Genomic DNA, 21,748 nt, shown 5'->3' with positions numbered 1-21,748 from the left:
AAGTCAATGTTCGTTTTATATTAGAAATAAATGTATTTATTTTTGCATTTTAAATCTGGGTAGTCTCTTTAGATCTGTACTAATTGGACAATTAATTTTTTTTTCTTTTCAATTCTTAACTTACTATATTTGTTCTTAAACTTTCAGAAACAGTTAGTATATGAAAGCTTAGTGTTAATATGTATTTGATTGAAAGGTTAGTGTTGAGTCCACTTGCTACCTTATAAAGACAAATAAAATCTTAAGCACTTTGTGTTTGAGAATGAAACAAATCACTAACTAATCCAATCTTCTAGAATTAGGTATATTATGTTTCTCTACTTTTTCTGACTAAATTTCACAAGCATCGGAAAATACTTTATGTTATTAATTTTACCTAATTATGTTGAACTCGTCTAATCTTCACCAAAAACTAATTTGTCATGACTAAACTTAGATTCTACATTTTGAAATTTTCAATAGTGATTATCTTGGATGTTTTGACAGTTAATTTCGAGATTAACGTGGATCTGTATTGTATTCAGAAAGTTAAGCAGAAGCTCTACCTAATCTCTTTTACTTGTTATTTCGGGCGTTTGCAACCTCTTAAGAAAATATTAATTAAAAGAATAATTTAACTAGATTGTCCTTACATTCTTTAATCTCAATTTATTACTATGAACGGGAAGATATTTCGTGAAGCAGGAAAAAATCAATTAGAAACAAAGATGGAAAACAGAGCAAGTAGAGATTGGGATTGATTGATCCATAAGGGCTCAGAAATGAGAAGACACAGACTGATATATTAATGCCAATAACTATGGATTGAAGTGTGTGCCATGGCGAAATATCTACACTACATTCATGACCCAAAATAAAAACAATAAAAAATAAAAAGATACAAAAGGATTATTGAATGACAATAATAGCCGATAAATGATTTTTAAATGAATAGTTATAAAACTTTATACGTTTAAGTAAACACTACTCCTTATATCGGTAGTCGTGAACGTTGAAGAGTTGTACTGGATTACTTTTTTTCACTGTGCATCTGATATTCGAAATTGACTAATTTAACAAACTTGATTTTTTGAAAGGCTTATTAAAAGGAAAGGTACGTCCTACTAGGAGAATTTGAATTCTCAAGCCCGAGTTCGAAATTTTCGTTTAATGGTAAAGGACTTCTTTCTTACTATACTCTTTGGGGATATAATAATAATAGTTTGGGTGATGATTGAGATATGCATATTTCGTGGCAAGTCAATTTAGGCATAGCTCCAAGTCAATCGATTTAAAAAAGATGGGTTGAATAAGGCTAAGTGTAGTCTAAATTGACCCGTAAGAAAATTTATCAAAATATTTATATAAAAGAAAAAACTTGTTTTGTTTGATATGGCAGAATGCCATAATGAAGAAAAAATCTATTTGGTAATTAAACAAATTTTAAGAAAATATACAAAGAAATTAAATCCTTATTAGAGTTGGACATGTTGAGTTACGATGCATTATTTAGATTATCTTGACTTAACTCGTTTCAGCCCAAATAATATTATTTTAACGGATTAATAATGAGTCCATTTATTGATTTACACAATTTTGATCCGTTTTCAATTCAGCTCAACTCGCATATTTGACACAGCTTAGTTAGGTTAGTTGAAATTTTGTAATTTCCTCAAAGAGGAAGAGAAGGGATTAGATGGTGGGAGTGTAGGATAACGTAGGTCCAGTGAATGTGCATGGCCGAAAAATGGAAACCATGCACGCAGCCATTCTGTAAATTAAAATCTTATCATTTCCAACTTCCCCAATTAATTACTGATGTTATAAATAAGCTAGTCATTTTCCTTGTTTTCTTGAATATTGAACTTCCCAGCTACCCATACACCTCTGCAGGCAAAACAATCTGCAACAAAAAACCAACATCCCGAGGTATACTCACATTATATATTAGACTGCTTGAATTTCGTTTGGCTTTGTAAATCCTGAAGGAATTCTCTCATACACACAATATCCAACATAAAGGAGCATAAATTCCTTAAAGACAGTAAATACACTATCGAAACCTATTCTTGTTCCCGCAAAATTTTATTTCTCAACATAGTGTGATATCAACTATAAATGGCGGAAGATGATAAGTATGTCAAAGATGGAACAGTGGATTATAGAAACAATCCAGCAATCAAGAAGGAAACTGGAACTTGGAGAGCTTGCCCCTACATCCTTGGTACTAATTTCTCATATACTTTGAGCTGTTTTTCTTTGAAAAAAAAGAAACTTTCTTTTTTGCTGAAGTGACATTTTTTTGTGCTCATTGCTTTGGATCTTTTTTTAAATGGAAAAACAGGAAATGAATGCTGTGAGAGGTTGGCATATTATGGGATTAATACGAATCTAGTGAACTATCTCAAGTTTCAGATGAACGAGAGTAGTGTTGTGGCAGTTAATAATGTCACAAATTGGTCAGGGACGTGCTATGTCACACCTTTGCTTGGTGCATTTCTAGCTGATGCCTATTTGGGAAGATATTGGACAATTGCCGCCTTCTCAATCATATATGTCTTTGTAAGCCTCTTTGTATTTGCTTTACCTGTTTATTTACATACTGTTTTAATAATATTTAGCTATCTAAATGATAACTGCATACAATCGTTCATAAAAAATAAGATCAGTAAATTGCAAAGTAAGGCAGGTTGTCTACCATGACATATTAAAATATACTGACAGTGTAAAAATTTTTACATTGTCACTAGCGGCTGCTGTAGAGCTTCAGCACCAAGTTCATCAGAATTCAGTATTTCAGATGCCGAGAATAGATTTTTTTGTGAAACCCATACAAAAATCAACAAATATAAGATCTGAAACCATAATTTTAAAAGTATAATACATTCACTGTCAAAAATCTTAAAAGTTAAACTCATAAAGTCAAAATCCAGTATTCATTTATTATTGTTACTAGAGGTGCCAAGTGGATAAGTTAGATTAAACTTAGATAAGTCAAAACAAGTCAAATCAATAAATGAGTTGCTCCAACAGAGTCTTAAGCCAAGGCGCCCACTATGATTCAACCTCCCCTCTGGTATTATTTTGCTTTTTGGAAGAGAAAGTAGTGAAAGCCTAATGTATATTTCTTATTAAATTTAGATATTTTTCAATGGAACATCCAAATAAATCCAGAGTTTTAATTAATTTATGCAGGGAATGACTGTATTGACATTATCAGCATCGGTGCATGGACTAAAGCCACCTTGTGATGACAACAACACTTGTCATCCTAAAGGGATCCAGATTGGAATTTTCTACCTAGGACTTTACCTAATAGCCCTTGGTACAGGTGGGATTAAGCCTTGTGTTTCGTCATTTGGGGCAGATCAATTTGACGATTCTGATGAAATTGAAAAGAAGAAAAAGAGTTCTTTCTTCAATTGGTTCTATTTTTCAATTAACATTGGTGCACTTGTTGCTTCCACTGTTCTTGTTTGGATACAAACAAATGTTGGTTGGGGCTGGGGTTTTGGTATCCCTGCTGTGGCTATGGCTGTTGCTGTTGTAAGCTTTTTTTCAGGAACAAGATTATATAGGAATCAGAAACCTGGTGGAAGTCCCCTTACTAGGATTTTTCAAGTTATTGTTGCCTCTTTTAGGAAATTCAAAGTGAAGATTCCTAGAGATACTTCTCTTTTGTATGAAACTGCTGATGAAGAATCTGCTGTCCAAGGTAGCAGGAAGCTTGATCACACTGAACAACTGAGGTATATCTTAAATCATTTTAACTTACATGTACTCGAGTTTAGGATTCAGGGTTTAGGGTTTAGAGTACAGACATCTATTATATAGAGTTTACTCGATAGTCCCCATTTTGGGAACGTCCAGAGCCAAAGTCAATGAATGGGTAAGTCGCCAATCCCTGGACTATGTAATGCAGTATAAAAACTTTTACGGTAGTTATCTGTCAATATATAGAAGTTAAACTCAACTTACAAAGTTACAATATACTATTCATTTGTTTGTTCAATATAATTCATTCCTTATTAGAATATACTCTCCATGTCAGTACGAACACAAATCAAGCATGATTATTATTATTATTATTATTATTATTATTATTATCTAATGAATGTCTTTTATAAGATACACCAAAAGTCATACCCTGGCTAACTAAATAAGTCTAACTTATATACACTGCAAGCGTAAAGATTTTCAGTACTATTAGTGTAATGTTGAATTGTTATAGCAGGTTGTTTGTCTTATTTTATAGGTGTCAGGTGACTTGTAGTTATCTTTTAGGTGACTTGATAGTGTAAAAAAGGTTTTCACACCCGTCAGATATATAGAAGTTAAACTCTATGTATCTAATTTTATAGAACAATACATGAGATCTCGAAACAATGAAAAAGTTCAATGTCCTATTAATTTGTTAGAAAAGTGAGGTATATTTAAATAAATATATCGATTTTTAATGCTTTGATCATCATTTTCTATCCAGTTTCTTTGATAAGGCAGCAGTGGAGACACAATCAGACAAAATCAAAGGCTCAGTTAATCCATGGAGCCTTTGTACTGTGACACAAGTTGAAGAACTGAAATCAATCATCAGATTGTTGCCTATATGGGCAACTGGAATCATCTTTAGTAGTGTGTATAGTCAAATGGGAACTTTATTTGTTCTCCAAGGCAACACAATGGATCTTCATATGACCAATTCCTTTCAAATTCCTTCAGCTTCTCTTTCCCTTTTCGACACGATTAGTGTCATTTTCTGGGTACCTGTCTATGATCGTGTCATCGTTGCATTGGCAAGAAAATTCACCGGTCACAAGAACGGTTTCACACAGCTTCAGAGGATAGCAATTGGCCTAGTGATTTCGATTTTTGCAATGCTGATTGCTGGAACATTGGAAATGGTAAGACTAAGAACTGTAAGAGAGCATAATTACTATGAGATGAAGCATATTCCTATGTCAATTTTCTGGCAAGTTCCTCAGTATTTTGTCGTAGGTTGTGCTGAAGTTTTTACCTTCATTGGACAATTGGAGTTTTTCTATGAGCAAGCTCCTGACGCGATGAGAAGTTTATGTTCTGCTCTTTCTCTTATAACGACCGCACTTGGGAACTATTTGAGTACATTTTTGGTCAATATAGTTACAGATATGAGTACTAGGAATGGTGGTCCTGGTTGGATTCCTGATAATTTGAACTATGGTCACCTTCACTATTTCTTCTGGCTTTTGGCTGTGTTAAGTGTGCTCAATTTTGGATTCTTTCTATTTGTTGCAAAATTTTATACTTATAAGAAGGCAATAGGTCCAACCTCATAATTTATTCCAATTTGTAACAGTGTTATCAGAATGGTTCTCCCAACATCCTCAATTATTAGTTTTCCTCTGTTTCTGCAAGTTACAATATTGTATGCAACATTCTTGATTTCTGAAATGAGAATTAAGGTTGTTTTCTTGTTTTTCTGAATTTTAAGTATGTTAATGCATTATATTTGGTGAAAAAATATTGTCCGGTAACTAAAGGTAAAGGTGTCAAATGGGCCAGGTTGGCCCGGTCCCGGTCCGGCCCTGATCGGTTTTAGACCGGCCCGGTAGTAAGGGGGTCGGGCAGGGTTGGGTTGGGACAGGGACCGGCCTGTGCTGGGTAGATTTTTGGTACCGGTTAATCGGATCGGTACAACCTGTTATGGTCAAGTTATTTGGGAACCGGTTAACCGGCTCGGACCGGTTCAATGACTATTTCGATTTTATTTTATTTTTTATAAAGTTGACCGTTTGGCAACGGTCAGCTGCCATTTTGACTGTTGCCCAACGGCCAATTTGCAAAAACAGTCCTTTTTTGGGCATTTGTTTTCAAAAACAATAATTTTATTATTTACTAATTTAGCTCTTTGAAAAACTATAAATAGACCCTCCTTCTTTTTCATTTCTTCACTTATCTCTCAATTCAAGTTAAATCATGCCACGTGCTTCTAGAGTACACTCATATGTTTGGGAACACTTTGAGGTGGTAGAAGAAAATGAAGAAGTTCGCAAAGTAAGGTGCAAGAACTGTGGTCGAGTCTTAAATGTTCGTCGAAAGTGGGAGGGCACAGGCTGTTTAAGGAGGCATATGAAGAGTTGTCTTGAGCGTCCTCCAAAAAATCGTATTTAAGTTGATTTGAGACAATTTGTGTTATTTTAAAATTATTAGACTTATTTAAGCTTAATATTTTAGTTTGTTAGATTAATTTGAAGTATTATTATGCAATGAAAATTTAAAATGAAAGTATAAAAGCTTTTGAAGTTTGATCCTTACATATCAAGTTATCAACACTCCAATATAAATATACTTTTTTCATGTTCATTGTATTATCTTAAATTCGTAATGAAATTTTCAAATATAAGGCTTTTAAGCCTTTGAAATTTATGAAAATATTCTTTTTAAACGTTAGTTTTTAGTATTTTACATTTTTACTTTATCTTAATATAAATCACGATTGTTATACAAAATACAAAAAAAAATAATTAAATAAGCCTGGCCCATTAGGCCCGGAACCGTTCCGGTTAAAGTTTGCACCGGGAAAGCCCGGAACCGGTAAACCCGGTAAAAAATAATCGGAAACCGGCCCGGTAATGAAACCGACCGATTTTCTTTTCCTCTATCCCGACCGGCCTGGCCCCTTAACACCTATAACTAAAAGCGGATGGAGCCTATGTTTAGTGGGTTCATGAATTGAACCGGTTTCAACACGGAACATATATAGATTGTTAGGAATATTAAAGGTGTACCTATTAAATTTAAATTTTGGATCTGTCTCTGCGTAGACGCCGGTAAATGTCTTCATCAACTAAAGAAGTAGTAAAAAAAAATAGATACTTTGATGGAAAAGAACTGCAATGATCCTTATTTATTTGTTCAGATGGGGATTGATGCATTCCTCTGATCAGCCCACAGTGACATTAACATAACTAGGAAATTCTACACATCATTCATCTTTCCACCCAAACGCAAGGAGCAAAATGAGGAAAGGTGATGACTAACAATGTAGACTGGATTTTGGATAAGTGGGAAATGTGCAAAAAAAAAAAAAAAAAAAAAAAAACAGTGTTAGGGGAAGAAAAGAATGTAAAACAACCAAGACCTAAAATGTGAGCAATTATTAGAAAGAGAAAGGAATATTCTGATGATAAATTCTTCTTTTTCTTTTTTCGGTTTTATCAATGAAAAAAAGTTCACCCTTTATTTTGCTCTATGGTAATTTTAGAGGAAAAACTAAAAGATACAATTCACAATACTGATCAATACAAATTTTATCATATTCTTATCCTTATTATACTTAAACTAGCTGATCCCATGTAACTATATAAACTAGTATTCGACGGTATGTGCCAACAAATTGAAAAACTAAATCAGAATATATATCTCTGGTGCTACTGTCTAATATTAATTAGTTTCTTAATCAAAATGTTCACACTCTTTTTCTCTGTCCATTATAGCTAGGTACAATAAATAAAATAAAAGATATAATGTTCGATCGTTATTGTTTCTTCCGTCTTGCTTTGCTTCAAGAATTTCGCATAAGCTGATATCTGAGTGAGTACTTCTGTGAACGAAATCTTCACATACAACTGCTTCAGTACCTCAAGGAATCGATACTTGTTTAATTTTTCTCTCTTTATTCTTTGAGGGAAAAGTAACGCATGCATGTGTTTGCTTTCTTCAATTTCTTGTTTCTTTTTATCGTTTCCCCTTTTTCTTTTGAGTAGTAGTATCCTCATGTTAGGACCAAAATAATCAGGTGTCATTCGAAAACTAGTAAATCAAACCTTGAACAATGATAAATCAGTCAACAAAAGAGAAATATACCAAAAAAGACACAAATATTTAACATGGTTCGGTCAATTGACCTACGTCCACGGCAGAGATGAGCAATCCACTATATAAAAGAGAATACAAAATATAGAGAGAACATCCTCATGAAGAGACAAACACAAGTGGCACTCTAACACTTGTCCCGAAATTCTCTCCCTAAACAAGATTCTCAAACCCCATATGGCTACATTGTGGATGCTACTGAATGAGAAGGACGGATCTTCAATTTATAGAACTCCATACATTTTCCTACAAGAAAAGAGACTAGCCAAATATGGAAGAATTATATTTTCCTTCTAGGAAAAGAAAAATCCAATTATGATAAATATGTTGTCCTTTCCTTTATGAGATAGGAAAACCAATTATGGTAAGAAAATCTGGACAAACACCTAACAAAATTTCGAGACAAGTGTTAGTGTGTCATTTCTGGACAAACACCTCTCGATATGTTATACTCTCTTTTATATAGTTGATTGCTTATCTCCGTTGTGCACGTAGGTCAATTGATCGAACCATGTTAAATATTTGTGTCTTTTTTGATATATTTCTCTTTTGTTGATTGGTTTATTGTTGCACAAGGTTTGCTTTACTAGCTTTCGCATGACACCTGATTATTTCGATCCTAACAAGTGGTATCAGAGCCTTGGTTATTTATCCGATTTGTTTTTATAGAATGGAGGCAAATGTGATCAAAATGGTATGTTTGAATGGGAGTAATTATAATGTTTGGATAAGCAAGATGAAATATTTATTGTTCGTGAAGAAGATGCATCTACCCGTTTTTGTAGCTCATAAACCCGAGAGTATATCGGATGAAGATTGAAATTTCGAGCACCGGCAAGTATATGGATATATACGACAATGGGTTGAAGACAATGTTCGCAACCATATTGTGAATGAGATACATGCGAGATCGTTGTGGGAAAAGTGTCACGGCCCAAAAATCACGTGACCGGCACCCGGCATACTATCCAATCCGGGTGAACCAAACCATACAAGGATGCCTATCTATATGCAAAATAGATACATGCGGAAGCTTTTTTGAAAACACAATCATTTTAAATGATAAAAATCATAAATAAAATAAAATCTTTAAATCTATCATTTCCAATAATTGAAAGATACAAAAGAATAACAATATTTCTTTCATGCATGCCATATGAATAACTCTCGATTACAACTCCAAAAGAAAAACAACCATCTATGGAATCTCTAAGACATAAGGATGAAATAAATACTTGGAACAAACCCCAACCAAAAGTAAGTAAGATCAACATGAAGGCTACCACAGAATAGAAGTGGTGCCTTGCTATATGCCTCGGAAAGAGAGTCATCCTAGCCTTATCTACTCATCACGAACCACATCTCATCCTAAAAATATGTAAAGTAAGTGGGACCCTTTAGAGGGGCCCCTGAGGGCTGAGTACACCACTACGGTACTCAATAAGTGTCATAAACTTTCTCTAACTCAAGTTCTTGGGACAAGGCTTTACAAAAATAATACAACCAACATTTGATATAAGACGATAATAATTATATCAATTCATTCCTCTTTATCATTTCAAAAGAAACGACTTGAAAAATGTAAATCATGATACAAACTTTTAAAATATTTATATCGACCCATGATTCTAATAAGAATCAGAAAAAAACCATTTCAACTTCATTAAGTCATTGAAATCGCTTTCGGCTCCTTAGGCCTAAACATAACAAAATTTTCTTTCACCGTACATACCATCACCGACACAAGAAGGTCAACTAGGTTATGTACCTAGCGGCAAGTATCATATACCCTATTTACTCAGGTCGTCTCATCATAGTGTCGTACGAATCGACTCAGCCATGCTAATAATAGCACAAAATAGTACCCTCTCGAGGGAGAGCACTCTGTCGTAGTCTATACCACGAAGTGGCCATCTAGGCCTACACCGGCACGTGTAGTTTCATGACGGCGAATATGATATATTCGAAGTCAATCTCGGTGAATACAAGTAACTCCCAAAATATTTGATACCCAAAAAGACATTCATAGCAAATAGCCTCAAAATATGTATTTTATCAAATCATGACGTTTATAGTCAATCCAAACCTTTTGAACAAAATCAAACGAAATCCTTTATCATTAAGCAATTAACAATAAAACTCAAATATTTAATCCCTTTATCATCAACATAAGTTCTTTAATAAAACTTATAACGTTAGTCTAAAGTGTCATTTACCAACCAATATTTAAAATAAGGTTTTTAGAAAATAACATGATACTTCACATGCAATACAATATTTTAGTACATGGAGATATTCGCACCCGCTTTCCCCACAAGTAGGGACACACATATATATAAATAACTCATGTCTTAACCCAAATCATGCTCTTAGAGAAAGTCCCTCGAGAAAAGTAAGTTTAATCAACTTACCTCAATTCCAAGCTCCAAATTGACTAAAATTCTCAAATGTTGCCAAACAAGCCGATATCTACATAATGAAATCATATACATCAACGACACGTTACGACAATACGAACAATGTCAACTAGTGTCTAACACTTAAGTCTAATTTTATAAGTTTCACAAAAATCCTTATTTCACTATTTGAAGGTCAATCCTTGAGTTTTAACTCTAATTCTCTATTAAATATGTTATGGAATCTAGTTGTTCCCTTAGAAGCTCAAAACGACATAGGTCAAACAAAACCCAACACCATTCATCATCTCTACCAACAAACTTTTTAATTTCAAAACTAATTTTATAGGGTTTCATGAATAGATGCTTAAATACAAATCCTCCTTCATAAATATACTCTACTATGTCCATGGAGTATAATATATAAGATTGGAGTGAAGGGTGGGTTACCTCCTTGTCAAACCCTAAAATTTTCAAGATTTGAGTTATTGAGATGTTCTTGGGATTTTCTTGAAAAATCTATGAATCTCATGTAGGTGAAGAGTTAGAAGATGTAATTTAAGAATCAAATCTACCAAAAACACATTTAATTCTTACCTCAAGAGGACATCAATGATGGAGAGCTCTCTTCTCTCTCTAGACCTTTATAAACCAAGCCTCGAAATAATAAAAGAATCCCTTCCTATAATGCCTTAAAAGGCAACAACTGTTGCTCGTTTTTATTTAATATTTTGGACGCCAAGATTGGCGCTTTGGCCAGGAGTCACTGCTTTTGTCCTTGGCAACTGGGAACATTGGAGCAATGGGGATGCGCCGTATCCAAGCCAACGTCCATCCTCTGAAGCTTATCATTTCATCCTTTGATTCCTTGCCAATATTCTTCCAATCAAGTCTCATGACTCTTTTTGTATACCCAAAACTCCAACCACTAATTCCATTATACCCATAATATGTGTAAGTGTACTCATGCAATTTAATTCAACCACTCACTTATTTATTAATTAATTTTATTCAAGTGAGGTTGGTGACTTTGAAGTCAATGAAATTCGTTGCCTCCGGATCCTCTCCTTTTCATCCTTTTGCTTCTTTTGTTTTGCTTACTATGTTCTTCGTTGCATGTTAGTCCAGTATTTATCCTTTGAGGATTAATATTTCTCACGTGTTCTTTATGACTTCTTTTTACTCCCAATTAACCCGACGCTCACCATTAATGAAATAGTTATCTCCAATACATTTCAATATCTTTGTTCCACTTAAGTAATCTCATGTAACTCGGGTATGTTTAAATTGCATTCTTAAGTTTGAAATTAGCCCAACCTAAGTATAAAAATTCACGGGCTTCACAAAAAGCTAGAGACTCTTTATGCTTCAAAAACTGGGACAACAAGTTGTTCCCGCTAAAGCAATTAATGACCATTAAATACAAGGAGGGCAGCCCTATCCTTGATCACATAAATAATTTTTAAGGCGTCATTGATCAGCTGTCTGGAATGGATGTTAATTTTGATGATGAGATACAAGGACTTTGGCTTCTTAATACTCTGCTAGACTCTTGTGAAACTCTTCGTGTTGTTTTGACAAATTCAGCTCCTGGAGGTAAGATAACCATGGAATATGCCAAGAGTGGTCTGTTGAACGAGGAAGTAATGAGAAAATCTCAGGGTTCGTCTTCAAAAGCAGACATCTTGGTTACAGAATACCGGGGGAGAGAAAGAATAAGAGGTTCGCGGAATAGAGGTAAAAGTAGAAGTAAATCGAGGTCCAAATACCATAATATTATATGCAACCACTATGACAAGAAAGGACATATCAAAAGGTTTTGCCACAAGTTAAAGCAAGACATTAGAGAAGGAAAGAAAGTTGAAAATAACGAGAACAATGTTGCTGCTATTGTTCGAGATAACCTTCTTTTTGCTTATGATGAAACGTCATCAATTTGGTATCCCATGAGACGAGCTGGATAGTAGATTCTAAAGCTACTTCCACTACAAGAGAAGTGTTATTTACATAGGGATTTTTCTGGTGATTTTAGAGGAAACTTCGCAGGTAATTTGGTTTCTTGCGGATTTTCCAGCCAAAAAAATCCGATGGAAAAATCTTCGTAGGTAATTGTTACCTGTGAATTTTAAAATCCCCAAGTAGGTTACCTGGGGATTATGAATCTGCATGTAAATTACCTGCGGATTTTATCTTTAAAAATGTAAAAAACAAATCGTGAAAAATGAATTTTCCTAGGGATTTTCATATGAAAATTCGCAAGTAATTCATAAAGAAAATCTTTTTTGGCAAATATTCAAAAAAAAAACAATAATTATTTTTACTAACTTAATTTCTCGTTATTACACCAAACATCTCTCTAACATTGAGTTTTTGCGCTTTCAATTTTATTTAAATTAAATTTCTACATATATTTTTTTGTAATTACAGTACACTTTCTAATCATAATTATTTTATATATACAAAATATTATATACACCTACCACCACGCACCTTTCCCCAATACCCACACAGTAGAATCCCTGCATTAATTGACACGCTCTACAAACCTTATCGGCAAGCTACATATAAGGTCGAAAGGCTACAGAATTCATCCGATGTGGTGAGCCATTTCTCTCCCAATTTTCCCATCTACAAAATAAAGTTGTAAAATTATTTATTTTCTCTATATTTTTTTAAGAAAGATACGGTAAGTGTGGATTCAAAAATCCTGTAATAATTCTTTTTCAAGAATTAAACATACTATACATAATTAAATAACTGGTAAAATAAATTTTGCCAATTCTAATAACGAACACAAAATTTAGTTACTTCATTAATATTAGAAGTCAGTCGAGAGGATATTTGAAAATAGAATTAAAAGATCACTCAATACTTAAGTCTAACTTATAAATTTATAAGAAAATCATTCTAAGTAACATTCGATAACTAAATTATAAAGGACAAACAACCTCAACAAAAGGTAATACGAAAAGCAAAAAACAAAAACATCTGAAAGGGCCTAAGTGGCCTAGGTTTCGCCGGAAGCCGCATCATCACCTTCGGGGTATTATTCTTAAACACATGTAAAAGTGAAGTATATATAAGCGGGATACGCAGATAAAAATTTAATTTTTTCGATTAATTTATATATTTAATATTAATGTTAATGATAAATATAATTGAATAATTTTTTCTACTTAAAAATTATACTTAAATTATTCAATGATACACAATGTAAAATAATTACTAACGGTATTAGCTCAACATTAATCAAACTTAAACAAAGCAAGTAGGGTATGGAAGATTAACCATTTTAATTGTTTTGGTCTAATTTAAGTTCTCCATATTTAATTCATTAGCTAAAATTAATTAATAGATCTATGACAATAAATTTATTATTGGAGATAGTTAAAACTAACATCAATGATAAATTTAGCTAATGGTTTTCTACTTAATAATTATACTTAAATTATTCAATGATACACAATTTAGTATGTTCTGTGACTTCTCTCATGATATTTTATGATATTTAATTTTTTTGTTATCATTAATTAATCATATTTATGACAATTAATTTATTAGTGGATTAGTAGCCGATCACATCATTCTTAATGATTTGTAATATACAATCGGAAAATATCATTCCATTGAATTTTATATGAGATTAAATTATAATTACATTATTATGAAGAAATTAATAAATATGCATGACACTGCCCATCAATAAATTAATTAATTAATCACGATTATTTATAAAAACATAATGTTGAAATTGTTGCTTTAAAACATTTTCTTTTCAAGACCTTATGAGAGTGAAAATTATTATATAATAGTTTGTTTGACTTGAAAAAAGTTCACATAGCAAAAATCCCCTGATAAATCCTCAAGAAAACTTTTTAGCTAAAATTGCAGCAACCAAATCTCCAGGTACATCCCCAAATATATAAATTCTCAACCAAAAACAAAACACAGCTATTGATAATAAACCTATTAGATGTCGTGATGGAATGTTCTTTGAAGACCAGACTATTGAAGATATTGACAAAGCTGAGAAGATAGATTCTCAGAGTAATGAGAGCTTAGTTGATTTTGATCCACTTTCTATTGCCAAGGAACCTATTGCACATGAAGGAACCCAAGACAATAATGAAGATAATGATCAAGATCAAAATGATCATCATGATGTGGATGTTATGGATGCTCCAGTTGATGAAGTTGTGGTTGATCAGTAACCAATTCCTGCTCAGCTAACTAATTCGAATGCTCCTGAAATCAATCTTAGAAGATCCACAAGGGAGAAGCAAAAATCCACTATTTGTATTATAATAAGTATTTGTGCTTTGTTATATAGGTTTAAGTTTTTAAACAATAATTTTATATTATAGTCACTATTATTTTTTGAATTATTAGGAACAAGAGTATTATTTTTATTCCATCATAGTCATGTGATAGTTGTAAAGCATCTTTACGTTTTTCACTTTTCAAGTAAAATAATATATTCTATTGTAAAAAATAATTTATTTATTAATTTTTAAAATATTAAAAAATTAAATACGCTTCGTACTTCAGGACTTACTCCTCGCTTCGTGTTAAATAAAATACTTTCCTTACGCCCACGCCTTCTAAACCACTTATTAGAACGCCAATGATATGTCTGTCAATTTTAGTTCCCTTGCCTTGTTTTTCCCTATTCATATTCTCTAATTTTCTTTTTTGTTAAAGATATTATAAAATGGAGAACGTTTCTTTTCTTTTTTTTCTTTTAGAACACAGTTGAATGATTCAAGTTGAATGATTTTAAACTCATCTTAGTTTCAAGTTGAATGATTTTAAAATTAAAATCATAAAAAGGACTAGCATTTAATTTGTCTTGGCATTGCCCATTTCTTTTCTTTTTCATCAAAACGATACAATTCTTAGAATTTCTCCATACTCTTGCTTTCACTGATTCTATAATCTTTTGAGAAACTCAAAGGGTGACACTCAAAAAGGAAAGTCTATTTTCTATTTGCATTATTATTAACACAAGAAATTTATACCAAATTAATAAAAAATATATGATCTGAGAAAATAAACCAACAATATAAATATTTATTTTTTATACAATTCAGTATAATTTAACCTCTTGTTTTAAGTCACGGTTTCTTTTGTTACTTTAGTGTCATGTGCACAACTTTTGACCCAAAACGACAAATTTTATAGGTAAAAATAGCATCAAATCGTATCCCTATTGTAAAGGGATAAGATTCGGGCCATTTTACTGGCTTAAAATCTTGAACAATATTAGATTTAAAAAAAGAACTCTCCAACTCCAACAGTATTATTATACTACTAGAGAAATATTCACACTCTTTATTCTTTTTCCTAATACGTATCAAACACAGATTAATTCTGAATCGTACACTGAGCTGTACCACCCTTTTATAAATATTCCCTCTTTCCTCTACTCTAGGAACTGTACACCAACGGGAACTGCGATATTTGCATCTTTATTTCCTCGGCCGCCTCCCTCAAACCTACAAGGGAAATCTTCCTTTTTTTTCTTTCTCTTCATTGAGGTAGTTTTAATCTTTTCTAAATATCTATGGTGATAATTGTAGTAGTACTTCTTTTCTCTCTCTTTTTTTTTTGGTTTCTGATATTGACATATATATATATATATATATATATATATATATATATATATATATATAGAGTGTGTGTGTATTTCTTTTCTTTGTTTTTCTCTTATCTTCTATGTATTTACTTTAACCATGATTATATCTATACATCTTTTTTTTAACTGTTATGGGAATCTTAAATTTGTTAAGGATAATTTAATGGATCTCCCTTCCCTTGGAATATGAATGCCTAAGGGTAGGCTGTTTACATCATACCTCAAGGGGAGCAGCCTTTTTCAAAACCCTGAACACGGGATACTTCATGCATCCGTTTTTTTTTTTTTTTTGGCGTTATGTTGTTCTGTATTACAACAATTCGCAGTTTTGGGTGCTTTTACCTTGAACAAGGATTTATCATATATACACTTACGTAAATGATTGTACACTATATTAATTAACATGTTATAGCTGATATCTGCCTTATTTTCAAGTTAATAATATCACTTTTTATGGATAACTACTGATAGTTGAACGTAAATGATTTTGCGTTTTTTAGACGACCTGATAGTTTAAAATTTCAATTCTGCTCCAACATCTAATGTGTCAAAACAATCGAATTCACTTATTCCTTATACTATGGACATCGGTCTATTCCAGGTTCCTAAGTAGTTTGCATGCATGAACAAACAATTTAGACCATATTGAACCAGTTCCTAGCCATGTTCTTTGCATTCCTTGTTTTCTTATATTCGAGAGATGTCAATCCATTTTGGCCAATTGGTACCCTTTATGCATCTCGTACGTAATGATCTTGGAATAGTTAGTATACTAGGCATGTACTTATTGGAAAACTAATTCAAAGTTGCAGTAAGAAACCTAAATTGTTTAGGATTTGATATTTTCTAGTTTATTTAATTCATGTCTAAATAGGATTTGTATTATAGGAATAGATTTTCATATTTCTAGTTGAAATAAGTTTCATACTGTTATAAATAGGAGTATTGGTAGCTTATTTTATGTGTAGAAAAGTGTGGAGATTTGTGACAAGAATTGTAGAGATCTTTCCGAGATTTACTAAAATAAATTTTATGTTTGTTTGGTCTTAGGCTGTCACATTGATTTGATAACCAGAGATTACAAGCTCTACATCATGGCTAGAAAAGCTAGAATGGAAAGAGATGATGATGAGGACTACACAAAGGACGGGACCGTTGACATCTACAAAAAACCAGCTAATAAGAAGAAAACTGGAACGTGGAAGGCCTGCCCTTTCATCCTCGGTATGGTTTTCGTTTATCCACACAAGTAGCTAGTTGTGTATAATTCATTTTTAGTTATAGTAGAATTAATAGCCTTGACATTGTAAGGTTGAATTCCACAGGGGATGAAGGATGCGAGCGATTGGCATACTATGGTATGAGTACTAATTTGGTGAACTACATTCAGCAAAAGCTCAATCTAAATAATGCTGCGTCGTCAAGAAGTGTAACGAATTGGCAAGGAACCTGTTATGTCACGCCATTGCTTGGAGCATTCTTGGCTGATGCCTATCTCGGGCGATACTGGACAATTGCAACTTTCTCAACCCTTTATATCATTGTAAGTATACATCAGTAACTTAATATGTAGAGGTTTATTGTCATTCAGATTTTGTTAGCGAGTAGGCTGATTTTGGCAGAGGAATTTATGAACTTATCTTATTTATGTAGGGAATGGCATTCTTGACAATGTCTGCTTCAATAAGTGGACTAAAGCCAGCCTGTGATAACGAAAGTTGCAACCCAACAGGATCACAGAAAACAGCATTCTTTGTTGCAATCTACTTGATTGCCTTTGGAACTGGTGGGATAAAACCTTGTGTCTCTTCTTTCGGGGCAGATCAATTTGATGACAATGATGAAACTGAAAAGAAAAGCAAAAGCTCTTTCTTTAACTGGTTTTACCTCTCAATCAACATTGGTGCACTTATCGCTTCGTCTGTTTTAGTTTGGATACAAATGAATGTAGGCTGGGGCTGGGGTTTTGGGGTTCCAGCTGTGGCTATGGCCATCGCATTAGTGTTTTTCTTTTCAGGTACACGTCTATATAGGCTCCAGCCGCCAGGAGGGAGTCCCCTTACTCGCATATTGCAGGTATTTGTAGCATCTATCAGAAAATGTAATGTCAAACCTCCTCCTGACGAGTCTCTTCTTTATGAGACTTCTGATGTCGAATCCAACATCAAGGGAAGTCGCAAGCTTGAGCACTCAGAAGAATTCAGGTAACTGTGCCCTTACATTCTCACTTTCATTCACCATAGTTGCAACTCTATTATATTTTGTATACTAATTTACAGTATGTATTTTGCCTCTTGAAAAATGAAACTTAGGTTCTTTGACAAGGCTGCTGTAGAAACTGGATCTGATAAAGTCAATGGATCAGTGAATCCCTGGAAGCTCTGCACAGTGACTCAAGTTGAAGAGGTCAAGTCGATCATCCGTCTACTCCCCGTGTGGGCTACTGGTATTGTGTTTTCCTGTGTCTACAGTCAGATGAGCACAATGTTTGTTCTACAAGGCAACATAATGGACCAACACATTGGCACTAACTTCACAATTCCATCGGCATGTTTATCCATATTTGACACCCTCAGTGTAATTTTCTGGGCGCCTATTTATGACCTAGTCATCATTCCCCTTGCACGAAAGTTGACAGGCCACGAACGAGGATTTACTCAGCTGCAGAGGATGGGTATCGGTCTTGTTATTTCAATATTCGCCATGGTTGCTGCTGGGGTTCTAGAGGTGATTCGGCTTGACTATGTAAGGAGGAACAACTATTATGACCTCAAGACGATTCCTATGTCCATCTTCTGGCAAGTTCCTCAATATTTCTTGATTGGATGCGCGGAAGTGTTCACATTCATCGGTCAGCTAGAGTTCTTCTATGACCAAGCTCCTGATGCATTGAGAAGTTTGTGTTCAGCCCTCTGTCTTACAACAACTGCATTAGGTAATTACCTAAGTAGTCTCATCGTTACGATTGTGATCAATGTAACCACAAGGAACGGAAAGCTTGGATGGATTCCAGATAACTTGAACAGAGGGCACCTTGACTACTTTTACTGGCTATTGGCCATCCTCAGCTTCATCAACTTTTTCGTTTATCTCTGGATTGCGAAATGGTACACTTACAAGAAGGTAACTGGGAAGCCAGCTTTAACACGTTAGATATATATATATATGTTCATCGTCTTTATGTGGGCTATTATTCTTCTGAGCACTCAAATTTTTCTGTTAAATATGGATTGAAACTACTGCTAGTTTAGATGAGAGTTGTTCTATCTATGAATTTTCCTTTTATAAAAATTAGTTAAGTTCATATTATGATGCTCAAGATTTCTTTTCCGGTCAAATACCTATTTTACCTTCTTAATTATCAACCTTTATTTGTTATTTTTTTTACTTTTTAAATATTATGGTATTTTCTTTATAATTGAATCTTACTAGGTAATTCGAATCGAAGAAAGTGTTAACAGTTTATTGGTATCAGGCTATTAGATTAATTATTCGAGAACGACTTGAAATTATATGACTAACAGGTTATCAGTTCGAGTATCACTTTATTCAATTTCTTAATCGATTTAATCGATAACCCTATATTATATACTTAATTTTTATTTTACCATCGACTATAAATCGTGTGGCATTCAGTATAACTACTTAATTTATGCTTCAAGTTAAAAAAAATAGAACAATTACTCATGTTTTCGTATTTGGTATTTTGATACATAAAAAGATCTTTGTTTTATGATGATCCTTTCCCAAAACAAATACGATCCGTCTGATATCTTATCGACTTGGCGAGGGGACAGGGCGGATCTAGTAGCGCGCGTACGGGTTCGGCTGAACCCAATAACTTTTATTCTAACAATGTAATTGTATTAAAAATTCATTAAATATGAAGAAATATTAAATTTGGTACCTAGTTATCGAAACTTAAAGTCGTCGTTCTAAGATTCAGAACCCATAAAATTAAAATTCTAGCTCCGCCTCTAACGTATTTAAACACCAATAATCGAAATAATAATTATAAACACGGAAGCGTACTATAACACCCTAAATTCACGTTAAATGGAGTATATATCTATTTCAAAAAATGAACATATGCAAGTTTGTTTAAAGAGAAGTGGTTAGGTTACTACAATAACAATAAAAATTTAATATCAATGATTGCTTACATTATTTTTTTAATTATCCATTAATGTTCTACAAATTAACGCTTTAAAAAAGGAGGGATGAAAATTACACCTATCGAGAATTTCGAACTCCAGGAACAATTTCAAACTCCAGTGGTCGTTTCTAAAGTTCTTTCGTATTTTAATTAGCGCTATTTTTTATTCAAATTTTATTTTTGCATTAACGAATGACTATTTTCCTCTTTTATTTCTGCAACGATCCAGCCGATCGTTTTGAAAATTAACGTCCCGTTCGGCGGCATAAGGTCCCGAACAGCTCTGTATTGTGTGTTATGACCTGCGTGTGTGATCGAGTTCGGTCTTCAGATGATTCGGGGTCAATTTGAAAAAATGATCCTAGTTTTGGAAGCTTAAATGGTAAGAGTCGACCGGAGTTTTGACTTTGAGAAAATAACTCCGAAATGGCATTTGAAGATTTCAATATAATAGCTTCGTATAGTGTTTTGAATTCAAGTAGGGTTCTTTATAATTGAATCTTACTAGGTAATTCGAATCGAAGAAAGTGTTAACAGTTTATTGGTATCAGGCTATTAGATTAATTATTCGAGAACGACTTGAAATTATATGACTAACAGGTTATCAGTTCGAGTATCACTTTATTCAATTTCTTAATCGATTTAATCGATAACCCAATATTGTTATGGAATAATGTAAAATAAAGTAAAACAAGAGAAATTTAGAGAGATAATACTAGATCCTTTCTTGATCATGCTATTAATGATGTTTTTACAAATGAGTTGAGAAGTTTCCTATTTATAAGAGAGTTGCTTGGTGACCAAGTAACTAGTCTTGGTGGCCAAGTAATAAATCTTAGTGACCAAGCAACTAGACTAGTTTATGACTAACTAACTTGCTCCTAAGTAATTTTATAATATATGGACACTCACTCTTAATATTATTTATAACACTCCCACTTGAATATTCATTAGTAGATAATGTGACTCGTTAAAACCTTACTAGGAAAAACCGGTGGAAAAAAGTTCTAGTGAAGGAAAAAGAGTACACATATTTAATAATGCGCTTTTTGATTGCCTCATTAAAAATGTTGCAAGGAAAACTCAATGGCACAAAACCTTATAAGGGAAAAAAGAGTACAACGCATATAAACTCACTCTGATGAGAATATCAATTCACATCTTTGAGCCTTCGCATCCCAATATTGTACACTAGCTTCTTGAAGGTTGACGTCGGTAGAGATTTGGTGAACGAATCTGTTGCATATTAAAATAACAATTCTTTTGAAGAATGTGTGAAAAATATCTTTGGTGAAATGTGCTTTGTCCTATCTTCTTTTATGAATCCTCCCTTCAATTAGGTTATGCATGCTACATTGTCTTCATACAAAATGGTGGGTAGTTTGTCACACTTCAAACCACATTTTTCTCGAATAAGATGTATTATAGACCTCAACCATACACATTCTCGGTTTGCTTCATGAATAACAATATCTCAGCATGATTAGATGAAGTAGCCACGATTGATTGCTTAGTCGATCGCCAAGATATGGCAGTGCCTCCACATGTAAACACGTAGTTTGTTTGAGATCCAGCCTTGTGTAGGTTAGATAAATACCCAATATCGGCATAACCAACAAGATTTGGACCACAATCATTGCCATAAAATAAGCCCATGTCGGTAGTCCCTTTTAGATATGGCAATATGTGTTTGATTTCATTCCAATGACTCCATGTAGGAGCAGAGTT

General features: G+C 33.3%; 2 protein-coding genes across 2 annotated transcripts; both read left to right on the top strand.

Moving 5' to 3' along the window:
• Positions 1-1,852: 1,852 nt before the first annotated feature.
• LOC107771109 (protein NRT1/ PTR FAMILY 8.1-like) lies at positions 1,853-5,386 on the top strand. The gene is made up of 4 exons (XM_075231892.1): positions 1,853-2,203; positions 2,324-2,541; positions 3,175-3,728; positions 4,463-5,386. Exons 1-4 carry the CDS (start codon positions 2,098-2,100, stop codon positions 5,292-5,294), a joined length of 1,710 nt encoding a protein of 569 aa, XP_075087993.1. The 5' UTR covers positions 1,853-2,097; the 3' UTR covers positions 5,295-5,386.
• A 10,164-nt stretch (positions 5,387-15,550) lies between these two features.
• Positions 15,551-19,155, top strand: LOC107771106 (protein NRT1/ PTR FAMILY 8.1-like). Its single transcript, XM_016590429.2, has 5 exons — positions 15,551-15,766; positions 16,915-17,088; positions 17,190-17,407; positions 17,518-18,068; positions 18,177-19,155. The coding sequence occupies exons 2-5, from the start codon at positions 16,959-16,961 to the stop codon at positions 19,015-19,017; spliced, it is 1,740 nt and encodes a 579-aa protein (XP_016445915.2). The 5' UTR covers positions 15,551-15,766; positions 16,915-16,958; the 3' UTR covers positions 19,018-19,155.
• Positions 19,156-21,748: the final 2,593 nt, after the last annotated feature.

This window comes from Nicotiana tabacum, chromosome 2 (assembly GCF_000715075.1).
Source record: "Nicotiana tabacum cultivar K326 chromosome 2, ASM71507v2, whole genome shotgun sequence".
Taxonomy (NCBI): Eukaryota; Viridiplantae; Streptophyta; class Magnoliopsida; order Solanales; family Solanaceae; genus Nicotiana; species Nicotiana tabacum.
The sequence above is the reverse complement of the archived record's forward strand: the minus strand, read 5'-3'. Positions and strand labels throughout refer to the sequence as shown.